Genomic DNA, 26,394 nt, shown 5'->3' with positions numbered 1-26,394 from the left:
TGTGCACTCGCCTCGCAAGTGAAAGGATCCGGGTTTGATTCCTGTGCGGGGTGAGTTTCCTTACTCCACACACCTCCAAGAGTAATATTCCCTAAAAAACACTACTCAATCCACGATTGTTTGTGGGACACTGCTGTGCGAAATTGACTGCCACGTTTCGCCCACTAAACGCACAGTCAATCTATTTTACAATATATTCTGTGAAGCTCTTTGCGTCGTCTCAACAATGTGTTGAGGCGCTATATCAAATGCAAGGATTATTATTATTTATTATTATTATTCAGATCAACAGTGCAATGGATTACTCCTCTTCCCTCGTTCCCCTCCCCCCACAACCTGGCCCTCCTCACAAGTAGATGGAGAACTATCCTCCAGGAATTGGGGGTGTGGTGTAGGGCAGTTAGCCATGATTTTCTGGAACCTGACCAGACTCCAGGGTGCGGTATTTTACAATAGAATGTCAGAATTGAGCCAGTTGTCTGTGCCGGTTTGTAAACTGGTTCCTGAGCCAGGCAGGTCCATAGTATTCCCAAGTTTTGGCTCTCAACAAACTGTGCCGAGCCCTGTCCGGTATTAAGTAAGCAGGATGCACCCCCCGCCCCTCCGGGAGAGAGACTGCATTCCTTTCCCTTAAAACACATTTATTTAAATGTGTAATGGCATACATGAAATACTCTTTGTATTTTTGGATACTCTTAAGCACGGTGATGGGTTTCCGCATGTGTAAGACACTTTGGTGGCAAAACAATTCCAATAGGTGGAAACAAAGTATTACATCGCTTATACATCTTTCGCTGAGAGCCAAATTTGGTCTTGTACAGCTCCTAAGAATCGTAAAGAATCTTTGCATTTGTTCAACACCTTAGCATGTCATTGTGACATCTCGAAGCACTCTACAAGATTCATTGAAAAGTGTAGTGACTCTGCATTCCGCCCACAAAATATAGTCAATTCACTTCACAGTATATTCTGTAAAGCGCTTTGAGACATCTAGTAGATGTGATAAGTTGCGATATCAAATGTAAGTATTATTACTATTATTTATTATTATTTATAGGCGAAAGCGGCAACCAACTTGCACACGGGAATATCCACAAACAGCCATGAAGTGAATGAACAATTTATACCTAGGGGCTTGTTGGCCAGGACACAGGGAAAAACTGCTTTCTCTTTTTGAGTAAGATCTATAACGTCCACCTGAACAGGCAGATGGGACCTTGGTTTAATGTCTCAACCAAGCTATACCTACGAAACCATGTGTGAAACTGATACCTACCAATGCACTGAGGAAAGTTGTGGTAACCAGGAGCGCAGTTGTTGCAGTGTTCACCACTGTAATTGGGTTTGCAACGACACTGGCCCGTGCCTTCCTCACATCCGTCCGTAAATTCGGGGTGACAGGAGCAGGCTACGTAGAAAAAGATAAACGTTAAATACATGCTTTACGAGTCACAGGGATGAAAATAATTTCAACAGAAATTGTTCAGACTAAAATAACTTATCCACGTTGAATTATTCAAAAATGTACACAACACCTTATTCACTCATGATCCACATCCAAAAAGAAATCCCTTGCTACTCTATTGGACAATGTGCCGTGTGCTGTAGCTTCAGTTTTCCAGATCACATCTACTCACCAACCTACTACCCGTTGCCTCCGCTCAACTGGCTACGGCCTCCTGCTTGACCCTCGCACCCTCCGTTCCACCATTGGTGGCCGCACTTTCAGCCACTGCACTCCAAAACTCTGGAACTCTCTTCCTCAATTCCTCTGCCTTGCCTCATCCTTCCCCATCTTCACGTCAAGCCTGAAAACCTTGTTCTTCTACCGTGCCTACAGTCACTTGCCCCCTCCTACTGGCTCGGCATCGTGCACCACCGCTGCAAAGCGCTCTGAGGCGCTACTCTGCGTGAGGTGCACTATATAAGTGCAAGTTGCTGTTGTTATACTCCAGAGTAATTGCAATAAGTGGGACTGTCACCCAGTACTGAGGACAGTAGGTTTATACTTTATAGGGTATACCCACACATATATAATATATATATATATATTACTTTCAATAGAGGAATCCATTATATTGCTGATCTGAATGCTCCCGCTCAACTACAAATCCATCCACACCCTGGCACCTTCCTGATCTCCTCCTTAAACAGCTCCTCTGTCCTCCCAATCATCACTCAGCTAACTGGGGCCCTCTCTTACTCTGCAAATCTCTGTTGAGACTCGCTTGCAAACAGAAACGTACCTCTGCAGCCATCGGGTGCTTCCTTCGAAATTCCAAATGGTCGGAAATAGCCTGTTGCACATTGCTCGCAGTTGACTCCTACAGTGTTGTGCTGCAGAAAAAACACACAACTTTGTAAAGCACAACTTAACAAGGACCTTGGTCCAGCAACCGGATATTAGGTTATAAGACGTGAGCTCCGAGTGTGAATAATTGTACTTGTATTAAACAAGAGCTGCAAGGTTGGGCTGGCACCCACTCGCAAGACCTGTGGGTGGCAGTATGGCACACAGTTTGGGTGGGGAGGTGTGCTGGTCACCCAGCTGCCCCTCCTCTGCCCACTACTGGCTGACGTCATCAACCAGTCCCTCTCCTCCGGATCAGGCCCTGCGCCCCTCAAAACTGCTGTCATCAAGCCCCCCCCTGAAAAAACCCTCCCTAGATCCCTCAAACCCCAGCCATTGCCGCCCTATTTCTAGCCCTGCCCTTCCTCGCTAAAGTCTTAGAACGCGTTGTTGCCAATCAACTTCGCGCACACCTCTCCTCCCACTCCCTCTTCGAACCCCTCCAATCTGGTTTCCGCCCACAGTACAGAGACTGCACTTGTGAAAGTCACAAATGACATCCTCTCTATCTGTGACCAGGGCTCCCTTTGTCTTCTTGTCCTCGTGGACCTCTCCACGGTGTTCGACACAGTCGATCACGCCATCCTCCTCCACCGCCTTTCCTCCGTCATCCACCTCAGTGGGACCGCACTCGCACTCAGTGTTACCCCCCTACCTCACAAACCACCAGCAGTACATCTGCACAAATGGCTTCTCTTGCTCTCACCCAGTTATCTGCGGGGTCCCACAAGGATCCATCCTTGGCCCCTTCCTCTTTCTGATCTACATGCTCCCTCTTGGGGATGTCATCCGCAGACATGGGGTACATTTTCCACATGTATATAGACGACACCCAACTCTATTTTCCACCTCTCTTTGCGACCCCCAGTCCCCTGATGTTCTGTCAGCCTGCTTGTCAGACCTCAGGGGCTGGAATAGTGCAAATTTCCTTCAGCTGAACGTTGACAAGACGGAAGCCATACTCTGACTTTTGTCAATGTCTGAAATCTCACGGCTCTCACCTCTGCCACCTACCCGACCTCCCCTAAAACTCTCCAAAACCGTACGCAACCTACGCGTCAGGTTTGACCCCCACATCCAGTCCCTCACCAGCACCGCTTTCTTCCACCTCCGACGCATCGCCCATCTCTGCCAATCTCTCTCCCCGAAAGCCGCTGAAACCTGGTCCATGCCTTTGTCACCTCTCGGCTGGACTATTCTAACACTATCCTCGCCGGTCTCCCATCCACTATCATCAATAAAATCCAAATCATTCAAAACTCTGCTGCCCGCATTCTCACCTGGACCAAACTCCGCTCCACCAGACTGCTCCCCAGTCCTTGCCAGACTGCACTTGCTGCCTATCCCAGAGACGATTGACTTCAAGATCCTCACCCTTGTACTGAAGTCCCTCCACTCCTCTGCACCCCCCTACCTCTCTGACCTCCTTTCTCCTCAAAACAGTACCCGTTGCCTTCGTTCCTCCGGGTCTGGCCTCCTCCTCGTACCCCGAGTCCTCCGCTCCACTCTCAGTGGCTGTGCCTTCAGCCACTATGCCCTGAGGCTCTGGAATTCCCTTCCTCACTCCCTCCCTTCCTATTTTCAGGTCCCTGCTGAAGACCTTTCTCTTCGACCGCGCCTTTGGTCACCTTCCCCCCCCCCCGGCTCGGCCCCGAGATCCATTACTGTGAAGCGCTCTGAGACGCCATCCGGCGTGGAGGGCGCTATATAAATCAAAGTTGTTGTTGTTTGTGTGTATGAGTGTCGGGGTGGGGATGGGAAACAGGTATAGTGGTCCTAGCTGGAAATAGAGCAGGGAGTGTTCTCAATGGCAAGCTGTCCAGTTTCAGCATTAAACTCCAGCTGTTACCCCCCAACACACACTCTAGGATCCCCAAGGCTTGGCTCTTAAGAATGTAAGAACATAAGAATCTGCTCGGCGAAAAAAGATCAAGGTCCACCCAGTTCGCTCGCTTTCCACCATGCTGGCAGTCGCTTGCACAAGTCATGTCCCAAACTATACATTTTCCTAACAGAAATCTATCTCATTTGTTTTTGAAAGAATCGATACTTTCTACTTCCACCGTCTCCCTGGAGAGCCTGTTCCATACGTTGACTACTCGCTCACTGAAGTAGTGCTTCCGCAGATTTGTTCTGAATCTACCAAGGTGCCTCTCGTCACCTGGTGCCTAATACTCTCTGGAATTAGGTAAACACGGTGCGCTCCCCCACACCCTCCACCCGGGTGGGGAGGAGAGTTCACATTCCATTCCAGAGACTGGGAAATCAATGTGTAGCTGATATACACATGTGTCATTCTCAATCTGGGTTTGGATACTCTGAAGCACAGTGGTGGGTTTTCGCTTGTCAGACAGCCAATAATGAACGAACAAAACTCAGCTGCTGTGTCTGCCACAGGCTCTTAGTAATAATAATAATCCTAGCATTTGATATGGCGCCATATCACGTCTTCGAGACGTCTCAGAGTGCTTCACAGAATATCCTGTAAAGTGAATTGACTGTATACTTTGTGGGCAAAACGCGGCAGCCAATTGCGCACAGCTGTGTCCCACAAACAGTCGTGGATTGAGTGACCAAATTATCATTTTTTTGAAGGATTATCCTCGCTCCCTCCCTTCCCTCCCCTCACCCTGACCATTTCCCCCCTGCTCGGGTCCTGACCCAATTGTCCAGCGCCTTGGGACGTCCTCCCGACGTCAAAGGCGCTCTATAAATGAAAACTTGTTGTTGTTTTTACCTTCCTCACACAACAAGAAATCTCAAGTTTCATCAGTTATTTCACTTTACAATCCAAACGTGCTTCTAGAAATGTAATAATATAATCCCTGCATTTGATGTAGCGCCTTATCAAGTTGTTGAGACATCTCAAAGCACTTCACAGAATATATTGTAGTGGATTGACTGTATATTTTGTAGGTGAAACGTGACAGCCAATTGTGCACAGCAACGTCCCACAAATGCACATGTTTTTTATTTATTTATTTATTTTGGAGGGATTATGACTCCCGGAAAGAGATTCCCCAATCGACTAACAACCGGGTTCCTACTTACTCCTAGGTGAACAGAGGTGTGTAGAGTAAGGAAACTTGCTTAAGGTTTCTCCTCAATATTGAAATGCTTTGATGTTGGAGCATTGTTTAAGGAAAAGGCAGGTTGCTCCATAAACCCCACACCACCGCCTTTTTTTTAGTATTGTATCTGAACCAGCCTCTGAACAGATGTTTAGGTTAAACTTATTCAAACCGAACTTTGGTACGCTTAAGCAGAAGCATGATTTAAGAAAGAGCTGACAGACACAGATGACTGTAAATACAGCCTGGGAAGGAATCTATACTGTATAAAGCTGCAGCAATGTTAGCCTACGGCTAATAGTATTAGCCCCAACTTGGGCTTTGTGCTTCGTACCTGACAGTTTAGGCAAACGCCCCCGCCTTCATACCGCCCGTTGACATTCAAGCTGGCTCCACGACTATCGACTTCAGGATCATAGTAACAGTTCTGGGCATGTCCGTGGCAGTTGCAAGCTGTAAGATTACACAGGTGATGAGGATCTCAGCACAAAGGCATTTCTTCTCAACCGCATCGCTACATCAGAGCAAGCTGCACTCTTATTAGCATTCAGTACTCCTGCTCTCATAATAATAATATTCGCTGCATTTGATACAGTGCCTTATCACATCTCTTCCTCTTCAACCACACCTTTGGACATCTTCCCACCACGACCCCCAACCCCTTTACCCTCCACCCCTCTTGACTCCAACCCTCAGTTCAGATGCAAACCCTTAACTGTCCAACGTCTTGGGACTTCCTCCCGATGTGAAAGGCGCTATAAAAATGAAATTTGTTGTTGTTACCACGTGATTGAGATGTCTAAAAACGCTTCACGGGATTTTACTGTGAAGTGTATTTGTAGACGAACAAAGGCACAAGCATTAAACAACAACAACTTGCAGTTATATAGCACCCTTCACATGGGATAGTATCTTGGAGTGCTTAACTATTTTTAGCTGTGTATTCGTAGGCAAAATGCAGGAGTCAATTTGTACACAGCAATGTCTGACAAACAGTCATGAAGTGAATGAGCAGTTTGTATGCATCTGGGGGAATGTTGGTCAGGACACGGTTTTGAATCTTGCCATTGGATCTTTAATGCTTAATGTTCACTTGAACAGCCAGACTGTATCTCGGTTTAACATCTCAGCCAAAGGACAGCACCTTCGACCACGCAGCCCATCCCCAGTACTGCACTGGAGTGTCAGTCTTAAGAATATGAACTCTACGTACCGATGTGTGAGTGTGCCACTGAGACAGGTGGCCAAGTTATAATAATCCTTCCATTTGATATAGTGCTTTTCACAGCTTCTAGACGTCTCAAAGCGCTTCACAGAATATACTGTAAAGTGAATTGACTGTATATTTGTGGGCGAAACGCGGCAGACAATTGCACTCAGCAGTGTCCCACAACCAGTCGTGGATTGAAGTGACCAATTTATTATTGCTTTTGTGCAGTTAACTCTATTCCCAGGAAAACGTCGCTATCTTCATTCACGCAAAGCCGGACAGATCATTTATCCTATTTTCTATCCTCTGGCTTTGTGGGAAACGACCGAGTTGTTAGGGTCATAACAAAACAATGTCAACCTGGAATGATTAGTGTGTGTTGCTGGCATCGCACTGGGCACTCCATCATCCCTGTTTTTCACTGGCAGGAATTGCAGGGATGGAATTCAACGAAAGAGGCCATAAAAAGAGAGTGATCACTTTTTATCTTTTCACAAAATGTTTAACACTTGGCAGGCATCCAGCTGGTGCCCGCCAGATGTGACTATAAAGAGCCCCGTTGTATCTCGGCTGCACAAACAACCTCCTCTGTGAATTGTTCTCAGTGCAAATAACCCATTATCTCCAGGTCTCCATACCGTAGTGGTTAAGCGTGTTCACCTCGCAAGCCAGAGGACTCGAGTTCGATTCCCAGGCTTGGTGAAACCTTAAGCAAGTTTCTTTTCTCCACACGCCACTGTTCCACCCCAAAAATATCCGAAATAACTGCCTCCCTACTTCACAATTCAAAACATAGGGCATAAATATAAGACAGCCAGTGGTAGATCTAATAAGGAATTTAGGAGGAACTTCTTCACACAGAGGGTGGTGAGATTGTGGAACTCACTGCTGGAAGCTGGGGTGGAAGCAAAAAAGAATCAGCATATTTGAGAGAAAACTTAGTGCTTACATGAGGGAGATGGGAATAGAAAAAGATAGGAAGGGATAGGAGGTTAGGGGATGGACTAATTGAGCTGAATAGCCAGTTTCCATACCACAATAAATCTGCCATGATGTCTGTTGGCCCTCTGCTGTTTCCTATCCACTGTGAGATGCTCTGATCATATAATCAGTTCAACAGAAGCCAGAAACTCACTGAGCTGGTCACGGGAGCTATAAATAATAATTAGTACTCTAAGATGCTATCTTGCATGAAGGGAACTATATAAATAAAATTGTTATTGTAGTAGTAAGAAGAATCCTTACATTTCGTCCACAAATATACGGTCAATACACTTTACAGCATATTCTGTGAAGTGCTTTGAGACATCTAGAAGATGTGAAAAGCGCTATGTCAAATGCAAGGATTATTATTTTTATTATTATTTGATATTTCAGGAGGATTACCTCTAAAATGCAGCAGCTGTGTATTTTGCAGGCCAAGAAAACAATAATAATCCTTAAGTTTGATACAGCATCCATCACGTCAAGTGGACGTCTCAAAAGGCCCCACAGGATTTACTGTAGAGTGCATTTACTGTATTGGCTTTAGAAACTTTAAATCGACTATCTGGACATCCTTTGTTCCAGCCCTGGGAACAGGAAATGTCAGGTAATTAGCAACACTGGAAAAAGAATCCTACAACTTTAAAGCAATGCTTCAAGAGTAACTTCATCAAGCGCAGTAAACAAAGGAGTGGAAAGATACCATCAGGAAAGTCGTGACCTCTTGACAGCCACGCGTCTATGAGTGGACAGGATTCCTTTTGCTGAACTTGTTCATTCAATCCACGACTGTTTGTGGGACACTGCTGTGCGCAATTGGCTGCCGCGTTTTGCCCACAAAGTATACAACAACAAGATTTCATTTATAGAGCGCCTTTCACGTCAGGAGGACGTCCCAAGGCGCTGGACAGTTGGGTCGGGACCTGAGCAGGGGGGAAATGGTCAGGGTGACGGGAGGGAAGGGAGGGAGCGAGGAGGGGGGAAATGGTCAGGGTGAGGGGAGGGAAGGGAGCGAGTGAGGAGGGGGTAGAGAGTCGAGAGGGGAGCTGAAGGCACGGTCGAAGAGAAAGATCTTGAGACCGGCCTTGAAGGAGGAAAGGGAGGAAGCAAGGCGAAGGCACTGGGGGATGGAGTTCCAGAGCCTAGGGGCTGAGAGGCTGAAGGGCTAGGGGCTGAGGCTGAATACAGTCAATTCACTTTACAGTATATTCTGTGAAGTGCTTTGAGATGTCTTGAAGATGTGATAAAGCTCTACATCAAATGCATAGATTATTATTTTATTATTATTATGAGATTAGATAGGCCGAAGGTCTTCTTCATCTGAACCGATTTTGTGATGTGTTAGAATCGGGGAATTTGTGATTGCAAAACATAGGGTGAAAACACGAATATAATAATAGTAATAATAATAATCCTTGCATGTCAATCGATATGCCTGTCTATCTGGCGTCCGTCTGTGATAGCGGCTCTTTAAGACAAACTCAATAGTAAAATTATTTGGACGGTACTCGACTGGAAGCCTTTGTGTAGATGGTACTCACGTTCACATTCATTGGCATTTGCTCTTGAAGCGGGTTGCCATGGTTTCTGATTGTATTCCGGGCAACAGCGGTCACAGGATTCTCCACAAGTGTGATGTCGACATCTGCACTGTAACCTGAACATCACAATTCATGTCAGTGACGGCAGTAACTCAGGTTAATTGAGGTCTATCCAATAAGAGGTGACAAATTCCGAACACTAGCACCCAGTTAAGCATCATGGAAAGTCAATAAGGAAGCACTCTTCACAATGCTTCACAATTGTGAAGATGAAAGATGAGAGCAATGAGTTGACTGCAGGCATTAATAATAATATTAATCCTCGTCTTTGATATAGCGCCTTATCACATCATTGAGACATCTCAAAGCGCTTCACAGAATACATTGTAAAGTGAATTGACTGTTTATTTTGTGGACGAAATGAAATCTCATTGTCAAAGAAATACTTTTTAAGACTGTTTGGAAGGTTCAAGGATTTGGAGAGAGAGTGATTCACATTTGATATAGTACCTTAGCACGTTGATGAATCGTCTCAAAGAGTTTCACAGAATTTGCTGCAAAGTGACACAACAGTGTGTTTTTTGGGCAAATGCAGCCAGTTTTACACACAGCAACTTCCCACAAACAGCCATGACCAATATTATTTTTAAGGGATTGTTGGCCAGGACACCGGGAGAAACTACCTTCTCATAACAACATAAGAATTTGCTAAGTGAAAGAAGACTAAGGTCCACCTAGTTCACCTTCCACCATCCTGGCAGTTGCTTGACATGTCATGTCCAAACTATATATTGCATCCCAAGAGAGTATTTTCGAGCAAAAATCTATCTAATTTGTTATTGAAACAAACAACATTTACTGCTTCCATTGTCTCCTCAGTGAGTCTGTTCCATAACTTTATTCCTCATTCACTGAAGTAGTGTTTCCGCAGATTTGTTTTGAATCCCCTTCAATCACAGGCTGTATCATCGAGTTCTACTGTTCAGTACAGGATAAAGGATCTTACCATGGTCTACATTATCTCTTCCCTAGAGAATCTTAAAGCCGTAATCATATTGCCCCTCAATCTTTTCTGCTCCAGTGTGAACAAGCCCAGTTTATCTGATCATTTTGAAGAGTGCTGCGGTATTTTTAACGTCCATCTGAACAGGCAGACGGGGACCTCAGTTAAACATTTGATTTGAAGGATGGCACCTCTGACAATGTAAAAGCCCCGCAGCACTGCATTGGAGTGTCAGCCTGGATTGTGAGCTCAAAGTCCCAACATGGTGGTTTGAACCATTAACCTTCAGGCTCAGAGTGAGAGTGCTACCAGATGAGCCAGTATTGTAAAAGGTGACGTTCTTCCAGACCTAGAGAATGGGCAGATCTCACAAAAGCTTTAGAACATGAAAGCCACCACAAGGCATGTGTTCATCTGAACGGTCGGTGTTCTGTGCTAAACAGGACTTCTGATCCAATATTTAACTCGCCATCTGAACTTCATACTTCTCATCATGATTTAGTGAACTGGTTGAAATACAATAGCTTTGTTCCATGCCTGGAATATTTCATGTGTCTGGCCAAACTACAGAAGGATTATTATTTATTTTAAAACACTGCCAGTCGGCTACTGTTCCCAATGAAAATTACAAACAAGAAGCTTGAAAACACTTTGAAGATTTTGGAAAAAAAAAGCATTTGAAAGATGCTGCCCAGATTATTTGGGCCAAACAGCCATTGTGGAATCTTGTAGCATATTGGTTAGAACACTCATCTCACAAGCGAGAGGACCTGGGTTGGATTCAACATCAACAACAACAACTTGGATTTATGTAGCGTCCTCCATGCCAGACGTTGTCTCAGAGCCCGGGCAGGGTGAAACCTTAGTCAAGTTTCCTTACTCCAAACGCACCTGTTTACCCAGCAGTAAGTAGGAACCCGTTTGTTAGTCGATTGGTGGATCGCTTTTCTGGGGGAATAATCCCTTCAAAAACAAATTTAAAATTTAAAATAATAATAATTGGGTCACTCAATCCACAACTGTTTATGGGACACTGCACAATTGGCTGCCATATTTTGCCTACAAAATATACAGTCAATTAGCTTTACAGTATATTCTGTAAAACGCTATGAGGCTTCACAAAGACTTGATAAGATGCTATATCAAATGCAAGGATTATTAATATTCTGTGCTGTAATAGTCCTGTGTAATTGACCCAATATTCATGCTTGGATTTACAAAGAGAAGTTCGGTTGATCAGGGACAGAACTCTTCATGTACGATGGAATAGGCAAGCTGGTGCTTTTCAGCCTTGAGAGAAGAAGACAAGGGATGTCATATTTTAATTATAAATGAGATTGAGAAAGTAAACTCAGATCAATATTTTAAAATGCACCAACACAGAGGACAAGAAGACATAGATTTAAAGTTACAAAGAGCAATTTCAGGACAGGCACAAGGATGTTTTTCTTTACTCAGATGGTAATTAAAGACTGGGAATAGATTGCTAGGTAGGATGGTTGAGGCCAGGACACTGGACTTATTTAAAAAGCAGCTTGGGCAGACCAGTCACTGGGGGCAGGGACTCTTTGCATTCAGCTCCTGCTTTCATTGCAATCCAAAGCCCTAATTGGTAGGGTGTTCCTAGCTGGAAAAAGAGCGGGAAATCTTGCCAGGCTGTACCCCCAATGCCAAGCTATGTGCTTTTAGCTGGTTAGACTCCAGCAGTACTCCTGACGCACACTAGGGGTCCCCAAGCCTTGGCTCTTGCCAACCTGCACCTAATACTTTCCCGAATTAGGTAAGCAGGATGTGTCCCTCCAGGGAGAGAGAGAACACATTCTATTCCAACAATCTCTCTCTGGGATTTCCATGTGTAGGTGGGATGCATGAAATTCTCAGTTTGGTTTGGATACCCTTAAGCACTGTGATGGGCTTCCCCATGTGTCAGACATCCAGCTGACCAAAAACAAACAAATACATTTTAAAAGCAGCTTGATGCTGTGATGGGAGGGGGAGGTGGGGAGGGTGTGTGTTCTGGAGGGATAAGATCAGATGGGCTGAAAGGCCTTCCTCATCTAGACTGATCTTGTTATCTTGTGAGTCCGACTGTGAAGGTATTTTTGGGTCTTTGAAAAATTATTCAGTTGCAGCGTTTCACTTTCAATAGAGTTTTGTGATGGTTTTAGATACTCTCCTGCCCTGACACTTAAATAAATTACACTGATACTTACTTGAATAGATCGTTTGGGTCCTCTGAATCACAGGTTTCAGCGTGACCATTGCACACACACCGACCACCAATACTGATGTCCTTGATGCTGTAATAATACTTGAAACATACACAAAAGAGAATCAGCGCATCAAAATGTTCTCTTTCCCTTGTAAAGTCTCCCTTTTTGATTGTCAAAAAAGGGAGAATTTGCTATTTATTTCATCTAAACTTCACCACCATCAGCCATTACATCTCTAACTCTGGAACTTCCTGCTTCAACCCCTCACTTTTCTTCATCTATCTTTAAATCCAACTTTAAGACCCATCTCTTCAACCGCACTTATGACTTATGGTCACCTCTCCTTTCTCCCTTGTTCAGCATCCAAGTTGCTATCCTGTGTGAGGTGGACCATAGAAATGCAAATTGTTTTTGTTGTATTATTTGAATATACAAGTATGCTCTTACTGGACAGTGTTATAATAATCATCCATTCTTTCAAGTCACTACGCCTTCAAACTCGGAAACCTCCTCCCTCAATCCCTCCCTTCTTACCCAGGCCTTCCTCTGCGAATTTGCCTACTGTCACCCACCCCACTCCCATCCCCTGATTCAGTGTCGTGCTCCACCATTGTGAAGTGCTCGGAGACGCTACCCTGAGTGAGGGGCGCTATATAAATGCAAGTTGTCATTGTTGTTGCTACTGGCTGAGCCAGGATGACACCCAGCTTCTAGCATTCCATTTCCGTTTCCAGTTTCATTCGAAGATCACCTACCCTTCGAGTGACAGTTGGATCCCGGTACGTCTTAGATATCAGATGTCCCAGTAGTGTATTGGTTCTGAGAAATCGCAGCCTGATGTTTGTAGCCTTTGTGAAATCTCTCAGAACAGGAGAGTGAATGAAGTTTGTTGCACCTGGACGTCCGTTTACCAAAGACACCACAACCTAATGAAGCAAATGAAGACATCGTTTTACAGTAAAGCCACTAGAGATCTCATCACAGTCCAGGATCATTTCATTCTCCTCCTTTCATTAAAGTTTGGGGTCATCCAGTTTAGTTATGGAATTTTCACAATCCTATAAGTTGCTATAGACCTACATTCAATTGAAAAAAAATTATATGAAGTAATAATAATAATCCTTGCATTTGATATAGTACTTTTCACGTCTTCTAGACGTCTGAAAACCCTTCACAGAATATTCTGTAAAGTGAATTGACAGTATATTAGTAGGCGAAAAGTGGCAGCCAATTGCACACAGCAGGGTTCCACAAACAGTCATGGATTGAGTGACCAAATTATTATTTTTTTTAGGTATTATTATCCCTGAAAAAACGATCCGCTAATCAACTAACAACTGGGTTCCTACTTATTGCCAGGTTAACGGAGGCGTGTGGAGTAAAGAAACTTGCCCAACATTTTGCCCTGCTCGGAATAGAAACCAGGTCTCTCGCTTGCGAGGCGAGTGCTCTAACCACTGAGCTACAAGACTCCATGGGTTTAAATAAGGTTTAAATGAGGTCTGTTTACACTTTTTTAAAATAAAATATCTTATAATTTCTAACACATTTTGTTTTTTGCACGATTTGTTTCCAGAACAAAGTAGATTTCTGTTAGGAAATAATATCTTGGAATACATTATATAAGTTTGTTACACGACATGTCAAGTGATTGCCTTGGAAGGCGAAGTGGATGGACCTTGATCTTCTTGTCAGTGGGCCTGGCGTTATTCTGCTCTAACACAGGGTCCCTGAACTGCCTAAACCTCTGGGATCCCTTGCCTCAATCACTGAGGCAGAGGGCCTCACCCCCTCTTTATTTTTCTTTCAATTCCTCCCTAAGACCATTCCTCCCCCAACCCCCACCTTCTGCCTTGCTCGGCGTCTAACCCCACAACTGTGTAGCGCTCTGAGACACTGTCCTGCATAAGGCGGTGTGTAACTGCAAGTTGCCGTTGCTTGGTTTGATTTAGTCAGCGAATCAGCCACTACGCACATAAGTAACCAGTATAAAATTTCATTCCAAATGCGAATTTGTGTTTGAGTTGTATATCGGAGCACGGTAAACTGGGGTAAGATATCAACGTATCTGCTACATCACATTTGGAAAGCGGAACAGCTCCTTTTGAACGAAGATTATCAATGCCCGTTTACTCCTCCCTCTGGCCCTCCCTCCCATCTCCAAAATGAAGAAGTTGTAATTATTCTGCAATTTATTCAAGTCCTATTACAGCGCACGCAAATTCCTGCATGGTCTCTTACCTCACCGTTCTCAAGCGGTACAATCCGTGAATACTCTGTAGTGCAGACAACATCATCATCCTTTGTGATACGTTTGTGAGCTCTTGTCCCGAACCTCTCTTCGCAGTCCCGCTGGGAATCTGAAACGTACGTACATTCCCGTCAAAATATAATAATATAATAACAATCCTTGCATTTGATATAGCCCCTTATCACATCTTCGAGACATCTCAAAGCGCTTCACAGAATATACTGTAAAGTGAATTGACTGCATATTTTGTGGGCGAAACGCGGCAGCCAATTGCGCACAGCAGTGTCCCACAAACAGTCGTGGATTGAAGTGACCAATTTATTATTTTTTTTGAAGGAATTATTACGCCCGGGAAAAGCAAACCACCAATCAACTGACAACCGGGTTCCTACATACTGAGGAATGTCGCGTAAGGAAATTTGCCCAACATTTTGGCCTGCCGGGAATCGGACCCAGGTCTCTCGCTTGTGTGGCGAGCGCTCTAACCACTGAGCTACAGGACTCCAAAATGGGGTTTTAAGTCAGGATACATTGTAAAGTGCAATTTAAAGTTATTTTTTTTAAAAAATCCTTCAGCCTCTCTGCCCCCTCCCTTTGGAACTCCATCCCACAGTCCCTTTGTCTGGCTCCCTCCCTTGCCTCCCTTCAAGGCCCATCTCAAGACCATCCTCTTTTATCGCCTCCTGATCCCAACCCCCAGCTAGGATCCAAATCCCTGACTGTCCAGTGCTTTGGGACACCCTCCCGACGTGAAAGGCACTTGATAATGTAATTTGGTTTTGTTGTTGTTGTTGTTGCAGTGACTGTGTATCTGTAAGCAAACACAGCAGCTCAATTGCACAATGTCACAATGTCTGAGGGATGTGCTTGCAGCAGCTGTACACTTAGCAACATCCGAGTGCAGTTCCCACGGGGGCTAAAATAATCAAATTAGAAATATGGTGCCCCCGCTGTGTGTAGTTTTCACGCTCTGCTTGTCAATGAAGCTACAACGATTGTTTCCTTGGTTACAAGGAGATTCCAATGCACTCGTCTACAAAGCGGTTTGCTACCTGTGTCAGGGAGCTCCCAATTCTCCCCATTATTTAATAATAATAGTCCTTGCATTTGATGTAGCGCCTTATCACGTCTTCGAGACGTCTCAAAGCGCTTCATAGAATATACTGTAAAGCGAATTGACTGTATATTTTGTAGGCGAAACACGGCAGCCAATTGCACACAGCAGTGTCCCACAAACGTTCACGGATTGAGTGCCAAATCGATTTTTTTTTAATAAACTTGCCAAATGTTTTGCACTGCCCAGAAATCGAACCCAGGTTCTCTCGCTTGGGAGGCGAGTGCTCTAAACACTAAGCTACAGGACTCCAAACAGAGTTCAATAGAGTTCTGTTGCTTTTCACAATCCATCTCACCCCCACTCTTACGGTTGAAATGACATGACAAGAAATGTTCAGTTGAATGGCAGTCACTAATTGCTGCACATCCATTTTGCTGCAACCCTAATTTTTTTTTCGAGAAAAATATTCTGGCCTGATTGGTAGTTCGTGCTATTTATTTTGCAATTCTGATTTTTTAAAAACAACTGACAACAGGAAAAAAAGGATCCTGTGCAAGTTATAGCAACAAACAGGGAACCACAACAGAGGTTTGCACAAGCTGTGGGTATAGCTGTCCATTACTATTATTATTAATATTATTAATTATAATTAATTATTATTAATAATAATAGAATGAATCCTTTCAAATGGTATAGCACCTTTCAAGTCAGGATACACCGTAAAGTGCAGGGACTGTGAATTTGATTTTTATTCTGTGAGATTGTTGCCGAGGATATGGGGGGAAACTCTCTTCTCTTTACGAACAGGGCCATGTCCCGGGATCTTTATCGTCCACCTGAACAGACAGACGGGACCTCAGTTTATCATCTCATCCAAATGATGCCACCTCCAACAATACAGTACGCGCCCAGCACTGGACTGGAGTGTCAGCTTAGAAAATATAATTCCAAACCCTGATGTGGGGCTTGAACCCACAATCTTCTGATTCAGAGGCGAGTGTGCTACCACTGAGCCAGGTTGGTGTCCAAACGCATAAATGCGTTAAAGAATGGGAGGTGAACCACCACAATCTTATTTAACAAGAAGGAACAGCATTTGACATAACTTCATTAACATAACAATAAGGTCCTTCTCCTGGAGCAGTGCATCAGTAAAGTTTGGAAGCAGACATCATACAGCAGACATGATGTACTGTACTAACATCATGACAATGAGCATATTGTTGAGAGCGCTCTGAAACATGCTCGGTCTCTAACAAAAAGACAAGAGATAAACTTCAACAGAGGGCCAATTATTCTGGCTCTCTATTATCAAAGATTCCAGTTTAGCTTATCCGGGCGCTAGCATTTCCTAAGTCTGACCAGCTGCAGACATACACAATAGCAAATTTATCATTTCAATGACCAAAGGCCGCTGCCAATAAAAAGTCTGGAAAGGCAATGAATAATAGGCTCTTGTCTAATTGAAAATAAATTATACTTGACATGCAACATGTCATTAAAAAAAATTCAATTGGGATCACGTCCAATTTGTGGTGATATGTCACAGATTTCTCCCCCCCACCCCCAAATCCATTACCTCCGTACGTTAAATCCAGGCCAGCTGGACCAATGGGGAGAGTGGGAAGATCCGGTCTGGTGAGCCAGAATTTCTATCTAAGTTTAATTTTAAGTACTGGCATCTATCAGCTTTTTTTACCACTGGCTTTTTTCGGGTGCTGAAAAATGCTGGTAAATGCTAGTTTTGATATTGTAATTGTTTCAATCCCAGGAGCAGAAGACAGTGATTAAGCTATCTTCTGCTCACGGGATTCAAACAGAGTCAAAGTCAATTTCCCTTGTCACTGGAGGCCAGCAAGCACAGTGGGTGGTGGGGGGGGAGAGCTAGAGTGGGCCAGTGGAAGTCTACAAATTAAAAAAAAATCAATTTCGGGCATGGGTTGAATTCCAGAACACAGCAGTTTATTGTATTCCTCAATGCCACTCTTCTACCTTTCAGATTTTTAAAACATATTGTGCTGCTTGATGTGTGATACACACGCAGAAACCCATCGCTCTGCTTAAGAGTATCCAAACCAGACTGACATATCTACCCGTATAATAATCCTTGCGGGATTACGCCTTATTGTGTAAATTTCCTTACTCCACACTCCTAATAATAATCCCTCCAAAACAAGAAACAATAATAAATTGGTCATTTTCAATTCTCGACTGTTTGTGGGACACTGCTATGCGCAATTGGCTGCCGCGTTTCGCCCACAAGTATACAGTCAATTCACTTTACAGTCTATTCTGTGAAGCGCTCTGAGATGTCGAGAAGATGTGAAAAAGCGCTATATCAAATGCAAGGATTATTATTATTATTGTGCTGTTGAGATGTTTCATGCGATGTGCTTCACAGTATTTCACTGTAACACTCTGTAGTGACGGTGTAGGGGAACTTGGCAACCAATTTGCGCCCAACAATGTGCTTCACAAACAGTCATGAAGTGAATGACTAATTCTATCTGAAGAATCGTTGGCCAGAACACAGGGAGAAACTCCTTTCTCTTTTCGAAAAGTGCAATGGGATCTCTAATGACCTCCTGAACAGGCAAGCAGAACCTCCGTTTTACATCTCATCCAAATGATGACCTCCATCAATGAAGTGCTCCCCCAGCACTGGGGTGGAGTATCAGCCTGGACTGTCAGTTCCAATTCCCGATCTTGGGCTTGAATCCACAACCTTCTGACTCAGAGGTGAGAGTACTACCAACTGAGCCCAGCTGCCACATATGTACACCACCTATCCATGGAGATCTCCCTGTGTCTGGAATGGAACACGCACTTTCTCCCCATCCTGCAGTGTTTGTCTCCTGGAAGATTCACTTCAAGAATGTGGGCTTCACTTGGATCAACAAACTTGATCTTCTTTCAACAAGTTGATTAATTCCTAGAATGAATCATCAAACCAGTTCTAGCCAGGCTCCACTGGCTCCCTATCTCTGAAGGTATCGATTTCAAGATACTCACGCTCGTCTTCAAATCCCTTCATGTCCTGGCACTTCCTTACCTCTCCGACCTGCTTACCCCCCAACCAACAACCCACTGCCTCCACTCGACTGGCTCCAGTCTTCTGCATGTCCCTAAAGCCCTCCATTTCACCATTGGGGGGCCGCACTTTCAGCCTCTATGCCCCCAAATTCTAGAACTCTATTCCTCCTCCTTGTCCCCTCCTTCCCCATCTTCAGATCACGCCTGAAAACCTTCCAATTCGACTGTGCCTACATTCACCTCCCCCTCCCACCGGCTTCGCGTCATGCTCTACCACTGTCAAGCGCTCTGGAACGCTACCCTGAGTGAGGGTCAGTATACAAATGTTGTAAAGGTGAACATTAGCTGCATGCCTTTGTACTGTGAAATTTTCTGCCCACCCCCCCCCCCCAGAATCTTGTACATAAAAGCTGCCAATTACCTTATACTGTTGAGGACTTTCATATTAAAAACCTTGCAGCTTACAAGAACCATAACGTAGGGAACTACAAACCTTGTGAGATAAAACCCAGGTCTTAAGACTTACGAGCAAAATACTGCCAGGGATCGTATGTTCTCCCAAAGTCAACAGATCGTTCCAATACCCAAAGGTCAGGACGAGGAGAGTTGGCAAACTTTATCAGAATGTAAGCCACGTGGAAGAGCTGTTGAGAAGATAAATATCCATTAATATTATTGTATAAGAGGTACAGTGGAAAATTTTACACTGAGAGACAGTATCACAATAATAATAATAACCCTTGCATTTGATATAGGGCCTTATCACATCATTGAGACGTCTCCTGTATTAACTGTATATTTGTTGGACAAAATGCGGCAGCCAATTGCACACAGGAAGGTGCTCAGGCATGAAGCGAAAAAAGCTGGAGGAAAAAAAATTGAAGCAAGAAAAAATAAAAATCCTCTCAAAACTTTGCAGCCTAAAGACAATATTAACCTCAAAAGTGTGTGTTTATTCTAAATTTCAGCACAGCGGGTCCATGTTGGCACTCAGAGCTCAGCTCTGCCTTGTTGCAGAAAGATCAATGGAGTGGAAAACCCATGTTAAATACATACCTCAACGATGATGATTACCAACCGAACCATCAATCACGCTGTAACCACGTGAAGCTTGCACTGGAATAAATACTCCTAATTGATAACGTGTGTGTTTATGCAGAAAATATTTCATCTCAAAATCCCAGTTTACAAGGGTGGATTAAAAGGCTTTAAAAGCGCTTGCTGAAGTTTATTTGAACTACATTCCTGCAAAACCGAGGCGCCCTTTCCAGAGAGGTTCATTTGTATGATCGTTGTCTGTGTCGGGGAGTCTGACTAACTACTTACAATATAATAATAATCCTTGCATTTGATATAGCGCCTTTATCACGTCGTCAAGATGTCTCAAAGCCCTTCACCGGATATACTGTAAAGTGAATTGACTATATTTTGTGGGCAAAACACAGCAGCCAATCGCGCACAGGAGAGTCCCACAAACAATTGTGGATTGAGTGACCAAATTATTACTATTTTTTTGAGCACTAATATCCCCGGAGCGATCCGTCAATCGACTAACAACTAGGTTTCTACTCAAGGATTATTATTATTAAATGTTCGTAATACAGACCTGGCTGTCCTATGAGTTAATTGGTGTAAAGTCTAACCATGGAGTTGGCGCAAGCAGTGCTTTAGTTGCTAATTTAAATACTCTGGAGGGACCATATTTACATTCTGAATGGCTGCTGCCAGCAAGTTCCTGAGATTTTCTGAGTGATAATCAAATATCATTCTGACGAACGCTGCTGATTAGAAAGGGATATGAAGCTTGAGAGGCGATAATGACAGAACTGCTCTCAGTCTGACAGTGTGAAAGGCAGTGAGTCTTCATGACAGTCTCTTTTTGATATGACCACAAACACTACTAATTATCCACAAGTCTCTACCTCTGTGTCCTCGAAGGGACAGGCTTCCAGAGAATGGGAGCAGAATGGCTGAAAGTTCCCCTGCTGATGGTGGCCAGACGGTGTATTATAATAATTTTAGAACTTGAATAACTAGCCCTTAAGGTTATATCTGATATGGGGAATGTCCAGGATAAGAAAGGAGCTATTGTACAAAATATGGGCATCAAATCATAGCCTACTCACATTCACATTGCAGCGAAAACCTTGAAAAATATTTCCTTTTAAAATGTAAAATAATCTAAATTAAAGCAAAGGTTCAAAGTCGCAGCGAATACAGTTATCGGATAAAGGTTTAGGAAAACCTACTGGCATTTTTGTAATGCAAACTGCCACATTGACAAACTGTTCCCTTCACTCAGTAGATATTCACTCAGTGAACGGAGTAGTTGTGTTGGTGTGGTTGAAGGAGGTCAAGGAGGTAAAGTGGGGTGAGACCATGTGGAAGCATTTAAAGATGAGAACACGGATCTTGGGGGAATGGAGGGCCAATGGAGCCAAGCACAGAAAGGGGTGAGGGTGTGAGTTATAGGCTTGCAGATCCTAGAAAAGCAATATATAAATATAAACTTGTATTGCATAGTATTAATAATCCTTGCATTTGATAAAGCGCCTTATCCTATAGTTGAAAGTCTCAAAGTGCTTCACAGGATTTTACTGTATACCTAGAATGTGTATTTGGTTTGTAACCTAGCCAAGCTAATAATTCATTTGTATGGAGCTCACTTCACGGCTGAACAAGCCATTTTCTTTTGCATTAATTGTAGTGTTGTTTGTAGTATTTTTTTCAAGGTTGGCCTATGTATAGTCCAACCTTGAAAAAAATGCAGGCTGCTCAACGCTGAGATTTTAGTCTGTGTGTGTGTCTGCGAGTATGTGTGGGGGGAACATGCTTACTGTGCAGTAAAGATTTATGAGTGACTAATACAATGAGCGTGTGAGCAGAGATCAAATCAAAGCTTTGTTTACCGGGGACCCAGGTTCTATGATGCAGTCTGTGAATTTAATTATTCATGAAGGAGAAATGTCTGAAGTTAAAACATCTGTGACTGGACTCTCAATATCATTCTTTTCTACTCAATGACCTTCAGTCGATTTCTCTTCTTCCCTTTACTTTAGAATTCTTAGATTGACTAATGCATTTTTTGTTGGGTGGGGGGTGGGGGGGGGAAGCGAGTTATTGACCAATAATGTGCTTTGTCCGCCTGTTCAGGTGGATCCTAAAGATCCTATTTGAAAACAGAAGGAAGTTTCTCCTGGTTTCCTGGCCAGCAATCTCTCAATTGGTCACTCATTTCATGGCTGTTTGGGAGAATGTTACTGTGTGCAAATGGCTGCTTCATTCACTCACTTTTGCTCACTCCTCTTTACAATATATTCTGTAAAGTGCTTTGGGATATGCTCCTGATCGGTGATTTGCACTTTAGCAACTGCAAGGATTATTATGATTATTACTTGAAAAAATAATTATTATTATTATTAAATATTATTAACTACATAATAATAATAATCCTTGCATTTGATATAGTGCTTTTCACGTCGGGAGGACGTCCCAAAGCGCTTCACAGAACACACTGTGTAGTGAATGACTGTATATTTGTGGGCGAACGCAGCAGCTAATTGCGCACAGCAATATCCCACAAACAGTCGTAGATTGAAAATGACCAATTTATTATTGTTTTTGGTTTTGGAGGGATTATTATTAGGCTCTGTGTGGAGTAAGGAAACTTGCCCAAGGTTTCGCCCTGCCTGGAATTGAACTCAGGTCTCTCGCTTGCAAAGCGAGTGCTCTAACCACTGAGCTACAGGACTCCACATGTAAGGCAGAAGGACTCTCAAAGCACTCTAGAATGTTTTTACTGTAAAGAGTGGCAAATGTGTATTTTGTAGGCAAATACGACAGCTAATTGAGCAATGGTTGGTCAGGACACCGAGAGAAACTTTCTTCTCTTTTTGAATAGTGCAACGGGATCCTTAAAGTCCAATTGAGCAGGCGGACGTTAAATTAAAATATTAACTTATTAAATTGGTTTAATAGCTCATCTTGAGGTTGGCACCTCTGACAATGCAGCACACACCCAACACTGCACTGGAGTTCAGCCTAGACTGTGAGCTGGAAGGCCTGAAGTGAACCCACAACCTTCTGACTCAGACGAGAGTATGATCATTTGAGCCAGGCTGAAATAAATAACCCGGTACTACTCAGCCTCAAATGAATCAGTCGATTTTGTTGCCAAATACCATAGCTATCTATTTCCCTCTTGAATTTGCTGACATAATCAATGTCCAACCTGTTCCCTGGGTATTCTATACCACATATGTCAGCACTGGGTAAAGTAATTAAATCTGAGCTGTCCATTCACGGTTCCAACAAATCCATTACTTGATGTGCTGTAATTCACAGAATATCACCATGCCCAAGGCACTAAGAGTTCAGGATTTAAAGAGTAATTTCTATACTGCACCTAGGAATTCCAGAATTCAGAATACTTTCTAATGTTGAGTCCCGTAGCGCAGTAGTTAGTGCGCTCGCCTCGCAAGCGGGAGAACTCAGGTTTGATTCTTGGGCAGCGTGAAATGCTAAACAAGTTTCCTTACTCCAACTGCCTCTGTTTACCCATCAGCAAGTAGGAACCCGGTTGTTAGACGATTGGTGGTTGCTTTCTGGGGGTAATAAATTCCTTTAAAAAAATTGGGTCACTCAATCCACAACCGTTTGTGGTACACTGCTGTGTGCAATTGCTACCTTGTTTCGCCCACAAAATAAACAGTCGATTAACTTTACAGTATATCCGGTGAACAGAAGAACACAAGAATTTGCTAGGAGAAGACCAAGGTCCATCTAGTTCACCTTCCACCATCCTGGCAGTCGCTTGACATGTTGTGCCCCAAACTATATCCTGAGATATTACTTTTTAGCCGAAATCTATCTCATCTGTTCTTGAAACAAATGACATTTTCTGCTTCCACTGTCTCCCTTGGGAGCCTGTTCCATAATTTAAGCGCTTTGAGATATCTCGACGACGTGATAAGGCGCTACATCAAATGCAAGGATTATTATTATTATTATCCTCCTCAGACGCCAAAGAGCATGAAAGTTCCTCCATCCTCTGGTTTCAGAAAATTGACACGCCGGTCGTTTCATCTAACTATTTCTCCACTTGGCCCTTAACACATTTGCAAGTCTGGGAGGGGCTAAAGCAACATTCCAAAGATGTACTTGGCCAAAACCAGCGCAACAGCACACTCAGTTTCTCATTCGTGCACCTACTTGCAACTGACACAAAACGAGTACAAACATTTCTTGGAATTATATCGCTTTAAGCTACACACGAGTCTTGCTGTCAGATATTGGGTGCACATATCCACGCACTGAATCATTGTCAGTTTAGCTTTCTAAGGGAAACAATAAGTCAGGATGGATAAGTGCATTCACTACAGAATGTTTGTGGGAAACTACTGTGCGCAATTAATTGCCGTGAAACACAGCCACAAAATACACTTTTTGTGTATTTTAATCCACTTTACCGTATATCGTGTGAAGCGCTTCAAGACATTTCGATGACGTGATAATAATAATAAATAACCCTTGCATTTGCTACAGCGCTTTTCACGTCTTTTAGACGTCTCAAAGCGCTTCACAGAATATACTGTAAAGTGAATTGACTATATTTGTGGGCGAATCGCGGCAGCCAATTGCGCACAGCAGTGTCCCACAAACAGTCATGGATTGAAGAGGCCAATTTATTATTGTTTTTTTTTCTTGAGGGATTATTATCAGGTGTGTGGAGTAAGGAAACTTGCCCAAGGTTTTGCCCTGCCAGGAATCAAACCCAAGTCTCTCGCTTGCAAGGTGAACGCTCTAACCATTGAGCTATAGGACTCCACAAATGAGGCGTTATATGAAATGGAAGTATTATTATCATTTATTATTATTATTATGCAATTTGTGGATCGTATCTAGGCTGGTTTGTAGCGGTGTGATTTTTTTTCTCTACCTTTAAGTGCGGTCTATGACATATATATATTATGTTACATATTATATATTATTATTTGGGCTCTGTGGGCTCTTCTATCAATGGCAGTGGATATCCTAGGCTAGGTCATGATCTCATGTATTAAAATAGAAACATACAAGACATTCTGTAACTCTGCCAGGATTTCTGAAATTAGCTGGAGTGACAAGAGCAAAACAAGATTACTTTTAATTAAAAGAAAAAAAAAGTAGGTCAATATATAGTCTTTTTTTGCTTGAAGAGCTAACTAACTATGCTGTGCTCCACCAATCATTCCTCATTTATTCGAGCCAGACGCAGACTGCTTCAATGGAATGAATTCTTGGACAAACTCATTCCTTGTGTGCTTAACACGTTCTAAAATGACAAGCCACATAATGATGGCGAGAGCCAAGCTGCAAATTTGTTGAAACATGTTGCTTCATAACACACAGCGAGAGTGGTAGAGAGGGTCACTGCAGAAGGCTCAATTCAGATAGCCACGAGTTGACTCAGTGCTGGTTAAAATTACATCCTGAAATCTTCTTGGTGCTCCGAAAACAAGAGTGTCAGGAGCCTGGTCTTCAAAATTAATGTCTCCTCCTGACAGTTTAAAGGTTCTGAGCTTGAACATCCTGATTTATAATCCTTGCTCAACTTGGCTCAGTGTGGTAGCATTCTTGCCTCTGAGTCAGAATTCCCACATCCAGACTTGAACCCATATAGTCTAAGATGACACTCCAATTCAGTGGAGTGAATGGGGAGGTGCTTGGAATATCGGGGATTATGTCTTTTGGATGAGAAGTTAAACTGAGTCCCCTTCTGTCTGTTCAAGTGGACGTTAAAGATCTCATGGCATTATTCAAAACAAGAAGAGATTTTCTCTCCCCTGGTGTCCTGGACAACAATCCCCCAAATAAAATTGATCATTTGTTTCATGGATGTTTGTGGGACATTATTGTGCACAATTATCCTGCTGCATATGCCTAAAAATACAGTCCCTCTATTTCACAGTAAAGTCCTGTGAAGCACTTTGAGATGTCCTTCCGACATGATAAGGCGCTATACCAAATGCAAGTATTTATTTGACAGTCCTTACATTTGATAAAGTGCCTTATCACATCTGCGAGGCATCTCAAAGAGCTTCACAGGCTGCTACTGTGAAGTGAGATGTACTCTGTGTATTTTTCAGGCAAACACGGCAGCCAATTTGCACACAGCAATGTCCCACAAACAGTCGTGAAGTAAATGACTAATCTTATCTTATCTGACGAAGGTTCGTGGACCCAAAACGTTGACTCACTTTCCTTTCTCCATAGATGCTGCCTGACCTGCTGAGTGTTTCCAATGACTTCTGTTTTTGTTTCAGATTTCCAGCATCTGCAGTAGTTGGTGTTTTTTTAAAAAATCTTGTCTGAGGTTGTTGGCTAAGACAACAGGAAAGTTTGCACTGAATTTTAAAAGAAAAATCATATTCCTTGTAGCAACATGCCCATTCAGGAGCCTCTAAGATGTATTAATGTGTCAATGGAAAACGTTTGATTGGAATATATCTTTCAAGCCTCAATAATAATTCTCTTTCTCTGCCCTAATGACGTTCTTGTCAATCAGAGAGAATTGCTATGGTAATGTAACAATGTCTTTGTAATAGTAGGAACCACATGACAAAGGCGGTGTTTTTGAGAGCTATCATCACAACTCAAGCTGCTCATTACTGTGTTGACTCATATCCTGTGAATCGACCGT

The 26,394-nt window shown here is 43.2% G+C and overlaps 1 protein-coding gene across 1 annotated transcript in view; it reads right to left on the bottom strand.

The window, feature by feature from the left end:
• The window catches only part of LOC103179715 (laminin, alpha 3), a 150,117-nt gene that overhangs the window by 98,553 nt on the left and 25,170 nt on the right, over window positions 1-26,394 (bottom strand). The window contains 8 exon segments of the mRNA XM_042331692.1: window positions 1,277-1,408; window positions 2,247-2,337; window positions 5,756-5,874; window positions 9,157-9,272; window positions 12,373-12,470; window positions 13,128-13,298; window positions 14,614-14,732; window positions 19,240-19,357. Coding sequence (XP_042187626.1) covers window positions 1,277-1,408; window positions 2,247-2,337; window positions 5,756-5,874; window positions 9,157-9,272; window positions 12,373-12,470; window positions 13,128-13,298; window positions 14,614-14,732; window positions 19,240-19,357 — 964 coding nt within the window.

The sequence above is a fragment of the Callorhinchus milii genome, unplaced genomic scaffold (genome assembly GCF_018977255.1).
Source record: "Callorhinchus milii isolate IMCB2004 unplaced genomic scaffold, IMCB_Cmil_1.0 Scaffold2, whole genome shotgun sequence".
In the NCBI taxonomy this organism is placed as follows: Eukaryota; Metazoa; Chordata; class Chondrichthyes; order Chimaeriformes; family Callorhinchidae; genus Callorhinchus; species Callorhinchus milii.
The sequence above is the reverse complement of the archived record's forward strand: the minus strand, read 5'-3'. Positions and strand labels throughout refer to the sequence as shown.